Source organism: Centropristis striata, chromosome 10 (assembly GCF_030273125.1).
Source record: "Centropristis striata isolate RG_2023a ecotype Rhode Island chromosome 10, C.striata_1.0, whole genome shotgun sequence".
Taxonomy (NCBI): domain Eukaryota; kingdom Metazoa; phylum Chordata; class Actinopteri; order Perciformes; family Serranidae; genus Centropristis; species Centropristis striata.
In genome coordinates this window covers 10,674,908-10,688,435 of record NC_081526.1, presented here as the reverse complement: position 1 = coordinate 10,688,435, position 13,528 = coordinate 10,674,908, and the positions used below count along the sequence as shown (strand labels likewise).

The following is a 13,528-nucleotide window of genomic DNA, read 5'->3' as shown; positions in this document are numbered from 1 at the left end:
CGCTCACAGAGGTTTTCTTTTTGTTTACATCCTTCCATGCTGCAGAGGGAGAGAGAGAGAGAGAGAGAGAGAGAGAGAGAGAGCGGGGTCAGGGGCCATCTGTTTAATTGGCCCATTCTGTCTCCAATGTTGTGACAGAGCAAGTGTTATCTCCAGCCACATTGTACAGGACGTACGCTCCCTCACACTTTCCGCGGTGAGGACGGAAAATCTAAAATGGAAATCTGGCCCAGCGCTGGTACTTTAGGAAATGGGACTCGATTGAAAAATGTTCATACCAACAGCAGCAATATTCCTCAAATCTGACCCTGCCACTCTGTCTCACGGTCCAGTGGAAATGTTAGAGTCTTTTATTTTTATTGCTGAATGCACACATAGGACAATAAAAGTAAGAGTGATGTTCAGATGATTTATATAACAAAAGTTGTGTAAAGCTGATATTTATGTATTATTTGAGTGTAAAATAGTAATTAATGCACATGAAAATGCTTCCTCTCAGCTCCCATTCCCACATGCACCTTAAATTCATAGTCGTATAGACGGAGGAGCTGGACATTGATTTTCCATGTGGACACAGAGACACAGAGATTTAAAACCACAGCTAGTGGGAGTGAAATTCCCAGATATAGTTGTTGTTGTTTATTGCCATATCTATATATATAGATATGTCTGTGTGCCATATTGAATTGCACGCTTTCTGCAGTGCATTTATTTTAAATAGAGCATCTATCAACTAAAAAATGTCCACAAGTAATCAAGAATCTAAACTTTAAGAAAAAAAACAAAAGAAAACTTTGGACTGAAAAATGAATTCCAAAAAAATTGTCTAAAATGTAAATAAAACAGAATTCAATAATTGGCTAAACCTTTGTGACATATTTTCAGTTGAAGACTGTACAACAACAATATATAACCTCTTGGGTGAAACCAAAATGGTTTGTTTTTCTTAAGACTGATGTAGTTTTTGTTTATTGCGTTTTAGCCACATGCTTTACAAGCTCAACTGCAGAAACTAGGAGATGTTACCTTTCGAATAAGGCCTCAGGCATTTATTTAAGCCATAAAGATCTTCTATTTTAAGCTTTTACTCAACATTTTCTTTTTGTCTAACCCTAACCCTAGCCCTACCAGCATGGGTGGGTTTTAGAAAGTTAATATTCAAACTGATCAACTTTTGTTTTGTAATCATAAACTCTGCTTAATTTGTTGGATTTTCTTTCCTTAATGAACATTTCACACAACATCCAAACTTATTTGAAATTGGGGTTGTCGAGTTAAAAATGTATGAGCAGAAAGCAGCATCTCCTAGTTTCTGAGAGATAAATTTGCATAAATAAATTTACATGAATAAAAAATAAACACTTTACCGTAGTGACCTTCCCTGGTGAAATTCTATTATAAATAAATAACACAACACCTTGTGAACGCAATTGTTCTTGTATAATTCAAATTTTAATTAACTTCTATTATTATTATAGTTGTATAAACTTATTTAATCTATTTTGTATCTTCTTTTTACCTATACTTATTTTTATCTTTGTGCTGCTGCAACACCTGGACTACCCCTGTGGTCTAAACTCATCTTAAAACCACTATCTGACCCAGATCACCCAACCTATGTTGCTGGTTAAATATGTAATGGGGACTTCAGTGTGTTTAAAGCCAATAAACCCAGTTAGTGAACTGTGGAAGATGGCTGTGTGGAATAGAATAAAAGTGAAAAAGTGTTTCTAACTTAGTGTTCGGGGCTTTATAAAGCCATTGGTTGCTCCAAAGGTCTGGCAGCTGGGTGCTCAGCGAGGCAGCCTTGACATTGTCTTCTCTTGTATCAAACTCCTGCAGCCTGCTGCTGTGAACATAACATACCAGCTTTACACACAAACAGTACGTTGTCAGGGGCTGACAGGTGATTCTGACTGAGAAAAAAAACACCACAGGCACAGTGATTGAACCTAACATCTGTTTTAAACTCCCACCACTCGAGTGAGGTTTTAATCGGCTTCTGTGTCAAGGCCCTTTCAGTGTTCAGTGGTGCTTTTAGTGAAAGGAGGTACAGTCAGTGTGTAATTATTACAGAAACCTCAATAAACAAAGAGACAGAATTAAGTATACAGTCTTAGTTGGTGATGAATCAAAGCCAAAAAAAAAGCAGAAAGAATTCCTCTGTCTGTTGTTATTTTTGTATAAATCCTGTTTTTGGCTGTTCCTCATGAATAGTAACCACCATCATGTCTCTCCCTTATCTTATCCCCACTGGCACAACAAAAGTCATGTGCTGGTTGGTACTGGTCTTCTGGTGAGCCAGTGTTTATACCATCTCCATCTGGTTTTGATCTGGAAGCTGTTGGCAGTTCTGTGCAGGTCTCTCTGCAAGTTTTCTGGAGAAATTTGTAGAGGATTACAAGGACAGGGGCCTTTCCTTCCCCCAGGTCATAAAGCCCACAGATCAGGATATTATTCCTTTTCCCTTACTTCAGCCCCATTGCAATTTCCATGTATTTAAAGAATCAAAGGCTGGCAAGGATCTTTATTTTTGTTATTGTCAACAAATCCCATGAAAACACTAAAACCAATGTGTTACTTTGGCTTTCAACACTTGCCAACTTCCTGTCTTTGGCACTCAAGATGCTTTTGTTCCTACTGAGGATGTACGTTTTCAACAGCAGAAACAAAAATATAGAGAGATTTATGGTCTCCAGAGGACATACATTGGGTTTTGACTTTGGTGCCTTTTCCTCTTGAGCCAACATGGGGCTAATAAATACATTTTCTCTTTCGTACTTTGGTTTCTGACCAAATACCAGCAAGCTGTACTTTGTGCTTATTGCTAATTAGCAAATGTTAGCACTCAGCGCGCCAAGCTGGGGTAGTTAAAGGAACAGCTTGGATTTTTTGAAGTGGGGTTGTATGAGGTACCTATCCATAGTCAGTGTGTTACCTACAGTAGATGGCGGTCAGCGCACACTCAGTTTGGAGAAACAGGCAGGAGTGCTTGCACAGAAGCTAAGCAATGTACTGCTGTGGACAGGGGCAGCAGCAAAATGTACTTCATCCACCTAATAAAAAGGCCCACCTCAAAAAATCTATATCAGTTTAACTGACCATTATATTTAGAGTATTTTCATTGCTTTATCTTGCTGTCAGACAGCACTGTTTAAGTTTACGCAGGGGGACTGAGGTTGTTATCTATGCTTTCTACAAGGCCACCAGACTCCATTGACAAAAACAGTAAATCAGTAACTTTACCTTGCAGTTGCTGGGTAATCAGCTGGTTAGTTCAGGTTCACCAAAGTTTTGATTTGATGGGGATTTTAGTATTTCCAGTAGCAGGACAGTGTTTGTATTGAATATCAATTAAGGAACTTTTGGTCAAAACTGGAGTTCTATGGTGTTTAGTAATAAGATTTATCATGATGGTTTTGGTCTTTCCATGAGTTTTGTTGACAGATGGTCAGTGGCATTCTCTTGATATCAGTTCGAACTGAGAACATATGAGACCAGTGTTGAGGTGGTGAGATTTGAGGTACAGTTCAGGTCAGATTTAGGGCTCATTTCACCAGAGGATCTCTTGGTTCTCCCCGGTGACTTGTAGCCCAATTAAATTCTTCCTGTTGCCCACTTCCTGGCTCCCTCTTACCTCCATGCCTGTTTATTTCTGCTGCTTGGATTGTAAAGATTATCATCTCCCCTGCAGGAAACCTGGCTAGCTGAGAGGAAGGGGAGGCTTCAGGTTCATGAATACGAGCTTGTAGAGGAATTTGTCGTAATTGACGCGACCCGCGCAATGTCAAATAAAAGGTCATTCAGAGGGACAGTGAGGCAAAAGGAAGCATATCAGCATAAGTGTAATTTCAGCTGTTAAAAGACAGTACAGTACATTATAAAATGATGATCATCGCAGCAGTCAAGTGTCTTTTTTTGTTTTCACGTTTCAAATCAATCAGTTCCTTTTAAAATTAAGGCCTTTTTTTATCCTTTTTTGTCCAATATTTGGGAATGATGCCCTAGCAGTGAAATAAAGCACTGTGGATAAGTAAAATTATGTTAACAGGGCTGCTTACAGATTCATTTCATGATTATCTTCTTGATAAATCGATAAATTAGTGATAAAAATGTGTATTACGGTCCAAAGCAGTTTTTGTTCAATGCGTTTAAGTTTTTTTTGGGAGATTTTCTGAGTTGTTGTTCCAACTTGAGGGGTATTCATGTTCATTTTCCCAGTTGGGATCTCTTTTGTTCTATTATTCTGACACCACATGAATGCATTACATATTCACTATTATGCAATGTAAATAAAAGTGATAAATAGTTCATGTATCGCCCTGTGATTCAGATCAGCTCGAAATTGTAATGGACTCTTCCTTGTCCCATGCTACACGCTTCCACCAAGTTTCATGAAAATCAGGCTTGTAGTTTTTCCATAATCCTGCTGACAAACAGACAAACAAACCGAACCGAGGAAAACAAAATATGACCTCCTAGGCAGCAGGGATTATTATTTTTTCAAATTAGACATTTGGAAAGAAATAGTTATTTTTATTCCATAAACTTGATGTTTTCAAAGGATCATTGGACCGAACTAGATACTGTGATTATTATGGAAAACTCATTTGACTGATTACTATATGTAACAAAAACCTGACTGATGTGTTTTTTATTCACACACTATGTGGTCAGCGTCGTTCCATTTGATTAGCGCTGCAGTAAATTGAACTGTAAACTAATGACATGGAACATATTTCTGCTCAGAGAGCTTTTCATTTCAATAAAAATGCATCCCTCTCATCATCACAAACACAGCTGACCAGCATTTGACTTGCACAAAGCCACAATTCACTCGTTTCCTTTTTTAACTCAGTCAGCTGAACTGCTTCACTTAATGGTTATATTCATATTTCACTCTCGCTCACAGGGATTATGTGTGGTCGAATGCACTTTATTTTTAAATTAATCCTCCTGCTAAGACCTGATGGTGATGTTGTTGCTGCACAAAGCACTATTTTACTCCGAGGAAGTTTAGATAGCTCCAGCTTTCACACTTAGCTACGACGGACCTGTTGGTTGTCTTTGAGAGATTTACTGCTGAGATTTACTGAAGCTTTCCTTACAGAGCAGCGGGCGCAACTGTCTACACTTACTCTTGTTAAAATATGATTTGAGGGTTTTTGACAGCAGAACATTGAGGGTTTTTTTTCCACTATGAAACTGCTGTTTGGCTGCAGTGCACACTGAACCTGTTGGTCATTAGTGAAAGGCTTAAACGAAGCATTAGAGGTGCCGAGATGCTGATTGCTGCTGTACAACAGTGGCAGAGAGCCAGACTCGGGGTGTGTCTGTGGCTCCTGGAGCTGAACAGTATGGACAAGCATCCTGCCTCCCTCACATACTGCCCCTTTGAACCCTCAGAAACACATCAGTCTTGACTCAAACCTACAATAATATTTAACAGAACTCCCCGGAGCCACTGTGTCCAGCTGAGACCACAAACTGTAGTACTAGGTGTCCAGCTTGAGCAATGTCTTCCACATTTTATTTTTCGCTTTTGCAGTGTTATCATGTTTGTTGTACTTTCCCCGCTCTGTTGTTCATGTTTAATAAACCATCGCTTTGTTCTGCAGATTTCAACTTTGAGGCGGCAAGGGAGAACCCTCCACCCTACAGTGCCTGAAAATGCAGAGAGGGAGGCCCAGAGTCTGTTCGTCCAAGAGGTAAGCTGACGTAAACGCCCTGGAAACAGATTTTCTTAATCAACCAACAGGGTTGTTACATAAACATAGTGTTTTCTGCCAGTTTTGGATATTTCACATTAGAGATTTCTGTATTTGTGTCTTCTCCGACGTAGGGAAGGACTGTGTTTACATGCACCAATCAGGATTAAGCAACATTTTAATCAAGATAACAGAGCAATGTCAATCAAATCTGATCATACAAGAACCACACAATCCTGATGACGCTTAGTAGCAGAGTTTTTAAGTGAAACTCTTCATAAATAATACATAACAAACTTTTTTCAAATTAGATTTAAAACCTGGTTTTTGGGCTTTAAAGACACTGTGTATCAAATTATGCATTTATATATTAAATAGATATGTGGAGGTCCACAAGTTTTTACTAAGAAATAGTTAAACATTAAGGAAAAAGATAAATTAAATTAAATTTTAAAAAAACATTGTATTGAATGATAACTATTGTACAATAATACATTTGTTTACAAATTAATTCATTTTATTTTCAACATTTAAATAGACTAAATTATTATTTGTAGTAATTATTTTAGCTGTGCAATAAAAAGAGGAAAAGTAAAAAGAATTTACACTGATTAGTATTTCATTTCGTAATTTTCTGAATGTTTCTCTTTACTGCCCATTAAAATGTAAAAGAATGAATTATGTTGTAATTTAGTGTATTTTTTAATAATTTTTTTTGTATTCATATATATATATTTATATTCCAATTAGTTATCAATTAATGATGCTTTATTACTATCGCCATGACACTTGTGGTCCTCCATAGGGATATGCATACTTCCCTCAGTATGAGTGAAAAACACAGGGACAAGTATATTAAAAATATGATATTTAAATGATGTTATCAAACCGGAGTTTTATTCAACTTCAGTGTAAATTTAAGGGAAATATTGAGCTGCAATTACACAGACTTTATCCATCTGAAACATCTAGTTTTATAGACACTAAAGGTAAAAACTGCAGGTAAAGTGAAGTCTGCAGTACTGTAAGTGGTACGAGAAGTCAGGAAGTGGTATGGAAAGTTTATCACTTTCAGATAAACACAGACACACCACTGCAGAATAGTGACACTAATGTGAATCATTAGCCAATCTGTGAGCTAATATTAGCATCAATGTACATCACACATCACAGATGATCAGAAAACCTCTTTATGACTGCTAAATGGAGCATTTATTCAACTTAAAATATTTTTAAACTGTTGTGTAAATGGTATCTGGGCTGATTACAGGTCATTGCTGGAGGCAACTGGACTATTTGTTCTGTATTTCCTCAGTGATATCTATTTATGGCGGGGGATGCCGGGCAATTAATTTCTACAATGCAAGTTTATCAAACTTCTGGTTCTTGTCTGTCAGTGTTGGTTTATAGTGCAGTCTATCTGTGCTGAGGTTATGCTGGCAGCAATAGACAAGAACAAATTGCAAATTTAAAAAAGACTCAGAGATTCCAAAAAGCTGTTTGTTTAATAATTAAATTGCAATGGGAGTGAAAATCCTGCTATGAATCATTTCCAGTTGTTACAGATAAAATTGTAAATCATTTCTGCAGGAGGGGAAATGTTTTTTCCTCTAACCATCACTGGGGTTTTCCATCCGGCCCTTGCACACTGCTCTTACTGTCTTTTAAAGCCAGAGACCAACTGGCTGCCGGTGGCTCACCTTCCAGGTCAGAGGTCGGCGTTTAGCGAGCCTTGTCTGAAGTCATAAAGATACTAAAACTCCCGGTCAAGTGTTGTGTGACATCACCAGGACAGCTGTGGGGATCAACCCAGAAGGAACCTCTCTGTTTCCGATTGCTCCCCTGATCAGGTTGCATTTCGTCTCCCCCGTCGGGCCAGCCAGTTCTTGTAAACGGCACGTATTTCTGCAAAATAGATACCAGCGAGCTGCTCCTATCACTGACTCTAACAATGAACAGATGTCTCGTTTCTGAGTAAAGGGAGGTAGAGCTACACTCCCTTCCAGATTGTACAAATGGATGGATAAACTGAGGTGGAGGCTGAACAATGACCATACAACCCTCTTTGCTTAAGGATTTCACTGTGTAGACCAACAATTTGTTTTTAATTTGTATTTATTTTGAATTCTTTATTCTTGACAACTGCTTTTGTTCCTTTGTGAGTGTTCAAAACCAATAAAGCTTGATCTGAAAGTCTCACAGTATCTCATCTCTCTCTATTGTAAGCTTATCACTTCAAGTTTTTCTACAGACGCGGTTGTAAAACTAGTTCACTGGCAACTACAACAGCCCTAAAGTACCACTGTCTGACACACTGTCAAGTATGTTATAGTAGTTTCTAATTTGTTTCCTTTGTCTTTTCAGTGCATTAAGACTTACAAATCTGACTGGCATGTCGTCAACTACAAGTACGAGGATTATTCTGGAGACTTTCGACAGCTTCCGAAGTAAGTCTGCAGTTTAAAAACCTTCACACTGTTGTACACTATATTCAGAGATATTGTGGTAGTGTGCCCAAACATTCTTCTGATGGGCAAGTAAGAACAGCGACTGTGTATAATATGTGGTTGCCAGAGGTTTTAAACTAAAACACACAGTGCACACACAGGTTTTTTTGTCATTCAAGGTCACCTAGACACACTGTCACCTGTTGTTTCCTGCTTTTGACACAATATTGTTGTGACTTAATTACAAGGAGAGGCAGCGTGCAAATGATTCTTATTTCCCTGCAACAAAGGAGAGTTTCCTTTTTACGATGCACTGGATAATTCCTGGCTGCAGCCAGTGTGGAAACCACCCTCATTGTCTGGAGATTGTGTCATCAGCTCCAGCCTCTTCCCTAAAGAATATCTATTTTACTGGCAGCACATAAGAATATGAGTTGACAATGACCTTCTGATCTTCACACCGTCACTGCTGCCAAATGTTCTGTCACATTACTGAATCCTGGGAAGTTAAAACAATACTTCATGACGTGGATCGCCTGGTAAAAACCTGACACTAGGCAGTATACACCTTAACATATTTCCAGTCAGGCGCTGCTTCTCAACACTCCTGGAGTCTGCGTTTACTGTAATGTTGCCTAATTCTGACTTCCCTAGAGATGGCTGCAAATATGCAAAATTACTTATTCAAAGAAAAATGATGAAATCGAAAGGAAAAAATCACATCTCAGACCACATGTGCGAGAAAGATTTGCAGAGTGATCTGAAATGAAAGCAAATAAGCATAACTCGATCTGCCATGAATATGATGAAAAGTGCTGTGAAATGCCAAGTGCTGAAAAGTCGAGTACTGGCAGTAAAATGCACTTTAACATCAAAAATATGTATATGCATTGAGAAGAGTTCCCTTTCCAAAGTTATGAAATAAGATACTATTTAATTAACCTGGGTTTTTTAGATATTTATTTTAGATAATAACAGACAAGATACATAAAACTGTCGAAATATATCAAAAGCTTCTACTGATGTCAAGTTGCTGATATCACATTGTACCCAGGTGCAGTTTCACAGTATTCAGTTACCTTAATCTGTATTAATGTGTTGCAGTTTTCATTGATGAAGTGTTGTTTTCTGATCTTGTTAATATATGTTAATGAGTAACAAGTCCTCGAACCCATACGATGATGAACAGGACTTTTTCCGGAAGTAGAGAAACATTTGTCCTCATAACTGTGTTCATCAGGTTTAAAGTGGTTAACGTTGTGAAACGTCTAGATTTAGCAACAAATCTACTTTTTTAAGTTTAGGAAAAGATCATGGTTTGTGTTAGAATAGTATAGTTAAAGTAAGTATCTTAAAGGAATGGTAAGCAGGATTTTCCTTTTTTTTTTTTTAAAAGCAATCCCTCTCAATCAGCACATGTTACCACAAAATTATGAAAATAATAGACACAGTGCAGAAAAACACAAATATAGCAAGGCAAAATGGCAAGTAGACAAAGGGGTTTGGGGGTTTGCTTTCACTTTCATTCGACCAGGGAGGAGAATAAAATTAACTTATGCACATAATCATGATTAAAATAAGTTAACTTTAACTTTCACACGGGACACCAACAGCATCTCCAGAGTCAAAGTCCTGTGTTTGTTTTTTTGACCCATCTGAACACCCCGTCCTCTTCCCTTTGTGGACTTTGTCGCTCTTTAAACTACCTCACTATTTACTACGGCCACTAGAGGTCACCGCCTCACAACAAATATAAACATGTCCTAATAAGCTGCTTCTACAAAATGACTTATAGGTCAGGTCTCTAATTACAATTTATTCTTTTACAGCAAAGTGTCCAGACCTGATAAACTGGCTGTCCACGTATTTGAAGTGGATGAGGATGTCGACAAAGATGAGGTGAGTCTATGTCCTATTCCTTAACATTGTCTAGACTTCTTATCCTTTAATTTACCAAAAACCAGTCCAACAGCTCAGAGTAATGACATCTGCATATTAACAGTGTTTTAGTCTGCATTTGTTCTCACATTCACATCTCTGTATTAAAAACCTGGCCTAGAAAAGACTTCATGCTTCTAAATGTGTCTAATTCCAGTCATCAGTTTTGCCTTTCCTGTTTTCATTATAGCTATTAAAGAGATAAAAGGCATTTTGTGTCTAATAGCAGAATTTAATGGAGAAGAATTAAGTGTAATTAGGCTTAAAGACGTTTGCTGGCGCACCATGTCTTAACCAGTCTTTTTGTTTTTTTTCACAATGACATTTTCCTGCAACATTTCTTTTCTTTTCATCTGCTTCTACTTCTTGTATGACGGAGTGGGTGTGTGCACCGATTAACTGAGTGTTTGTTGTCTTTGGAATGGCTGATTTGAACCTAAAAAGCTGATACGAACCGAACCTGTGGCTGAAATGTTATCTAACATACTAGAAAGTCCTGCTCCCAGACAAGATGCATGATGATGATGTTGACCTGCTCTCTTCATGTGATATTTCAAACTGCGCCTCCTTATAGGCGACAATGTGTACTTCAGTATTAGCTGAAATACACAGGAGCTTTTGAGTTCTTAGAAAACAGCACTTCAAAGTGTCTCTTCATTTGAACTGTCTTAGTTATTGTAGCTGTGATTGAGGAGAGCTGGCGGGTCGTGGCGGGTCAGCGTCTGTCCTGCTCAGCCTCACCTCTGACAGGACAGGAGGGGCTGGATCCAAATCGCCTTTCAGCTCACTTGTGCCTCCTTCTCTGACCTCCACCTCCTCACAGCAAGATTCTTTTTTTAAACCGGGAGGTTGCGTGTGCAGATGAAAGGAAAAGATTTGAACTGGTCCTCTGAAATCCCCAGAATAAATCATTTTTTGTGTGTTTTGGACCAAATTCAACATCAGTCCAGATATTTGGTTCGTCTTCTTTTTATCTGACTGGGGTTAAGTAATGCAACACTTTGCACTTTTACAGTTTTCTGGAGTTCAGAGAGAATGAACTCTGTGATTTTTCCACCTCTCTGCGGACTGGTTCACGTTGTCTAGACATTGAAGAGAAGAAATAGGCTCTGAACCTTTCCAGATGCTTTTCAGATCACTCCACAAGGCAAACTAAAAAATATTACAATTCCTGCCAGCACTTTTAAAATCCCCTTTTGCTTTATTAGACTGAGAGTAGAAGAAGAAGAAGAAGAAATTGTGCTGGAGCAGGATGAGGACATCTTGAAAGGCCATTCACTCCTCTCATTGTGTGAAATTGTCCTGGATACAGTTCCTCTCTGCAGTTTTTCAAAGTCTACTGTAACTGCAAATGACAGGGCTGATCTAAGCCAGGACCGGGCCCCGGCTTCTTCCTTCATTACTCTCCTAATTGGTTTATTTTTATAGGTCGTGATCGCTGGCGGATCATGGTAGCTTTGTGTTTGGTCGTGTGTGATCTCATGATAGCCGCCGTATGAGTGTGAGGTGATCTGGTCCTCGTGTCATGGATCTGCTGTGAAGATGGAGATGTTTATTTTGTTTAGCAGTCATAGTTTGTTTAATGTTCCTCTGCCTGCTTGTTTGGACTGAGACAGACCTACATTGTGCTCTGCTCTGTGTCATCTCAAAGCACGACATCAAAGGTTTCCTCCCGAAGCCTCGCCTTACTGTGCGAAGCATCTGTGGTATGATCAAGACACGACGATCTACTGTAAAAATATACAAACCAAGTCACGTTTTAAGAAAGAAAAAAAACATATAGATTTGTTTTCTCTGCAAATCTGTATTGTTGTGTTGTTTTGAATGAATTTCACTACTCTGACTTAGTGGATATGATATGATTCAGTGATCGTCTGATCTTTTGTCTTTGTCTCCTGCAGGATACGGCCTCGCTGGGATCCCAGAAAGGCGGGATTTCCAAACATGGCTGGCTGTATAAAGGCAACATGAACAGCGCCATCAGCGTCACCATGAGGGTGAGACAGTGGTGATGGTCACTTTCTGAACTGAAATGATCAGTCAATCAATTGGTTGAGAACTACTACTCTTCAACTGGCCCCCTTTACTCAAAAAATAAATTGTTTGATCTTATGTTTATGTCTCTTAAAATGTCTTACCTTCACTTTATTGACTTGTATATATGCAAAGTCTATAGAGAGGTGTTTTCACACCTTGACGTAATCTTTATAGTATAATCTCACTTGAGTTAGTTTTACGATCGACAGGAAGTCTCTTTTCGTCATTTCAAAATAAAAGTGTCTGTTATCAAAACAGGCTTTTGCATAGTCCTGTATATATATCTTTTATTTTGCCCATGTATGCATGTTTTTTTACATACTGGAGTATGTATAAACACCCATCCCTAGTCTGTGCACTTCACTAAAATCAGAGATTCAATGTTCCAATTTTGAAAAGCCAATTAAAAGCAAAAGAAACCTGAGCACAAGCTGTGGTTCTCAGTAGCTGGCTTGTACCGCTCTTTCACCAGCCTACTGACTAGTATGACCAAAACATTGCATTTTGTTTTCCTATAATTAAGAGTTGAATGTTATTTCTTCTCTTTGTTTCAGTCGTTCAAGAGGAGGTATTTCCATCTAACCCAGCTTGGTGACGGCTCTTATAATTTGAACTTCTACAAGGATGAGAAGATCTCCAAAGAGCCCAAAGGAACCATCTTCTTGGACTCCTGCATGGGTGTGGTTCAGGTGCGCTCTCAAATATTTATCTTTGGCACGAAGGCAGTGATTGTTAAACTGAGATGACCCTGCAGGACCTTCTTCACCAAACGGGATATCCTGTGGCATGGTCATCCTGGTGGGAAATTAAAACACAGTATACAGGAAATAAACTGAGAATACGGACACAGTAACTTCCTCTTGACAATTCTTTATTTTCCAGCATGCAGGGGAAAAACACCAGCTGTAACAGGCAACATTTTAACAAAAAGTTCTCTAACGATGATGGTCTGCTGCTGAAAACCATCCGGGGGACCCTCTGTTGTTCCATTTCCCTGAAACCTGAGCTCTCTCCTCCCCAAGGTCGTTCTTTACTGCTGACTCTCAGCTGGTGAAACAAGGTGAATGCTGAGGTCTCACTTCCGTGCACTTTCCATCGGGCCTCGCAATCAATGCCACGTGCATGCATCGGAGTGCAGGCCAAGACTTACTGGGTGCATTATCATCTGTCTATCACCTCAATAGAAGGAAAGAAGCTGATCTTGGTGATGAGGCACTCAGCTGGCATCAATCAGATATCGGTTGAGTGTTTTTCCAGGACTGTCTGATTCCTATCATGTGGAGGAGGAGGAGGAGCAGGTTACACAGTGTTTTTGGAGGTTTTATCAGTGCATGTTGTGGTGTCCGTGCCGTCCCCCCCTGAGTTCCCCTGAACCTCCACACCACCCAGTATTCAACC

General features: G+C 39.0%; 1 protein-coding gene across 3 annotated transcripts in view; it reads left to right on the top strand.

Moving 5' to 3' along the window:
• The window catches only part of LOC131978525 (dedicator of cytokinesis protein 9-like), a 99,450-nt gene that overhangs the window by 42,690 nt on the left and 43,232 nt on the right, over nt 1-13,528 (top strand). For all 3 annotated transcript variants that reach the window (XM_059342185.1, XM_059342184.1, XM_059342186.1), the window contains exons 3-7: nt 5,619-5,708; nt 8,073-8,155; nt 9,985-10,054; nt 11,995-12,090; nt 12,685-12,819. In XM_059342185.1, the coding sequence (XP_059198168.1) occupies nt 5,619-5,708; nt 8,073-8,155; nt 9,985-10,054; nt 11,995-12,090; nt 12,685-12,819 (474 nt within the window). The remainder of the gene's footprint in view (nt 1-5,618; nt 5,709-8,072; nt 8,156-9,984; nt 10,055-11,994; nt 12,091-12,684; nt 12,820-13,528) is intronic.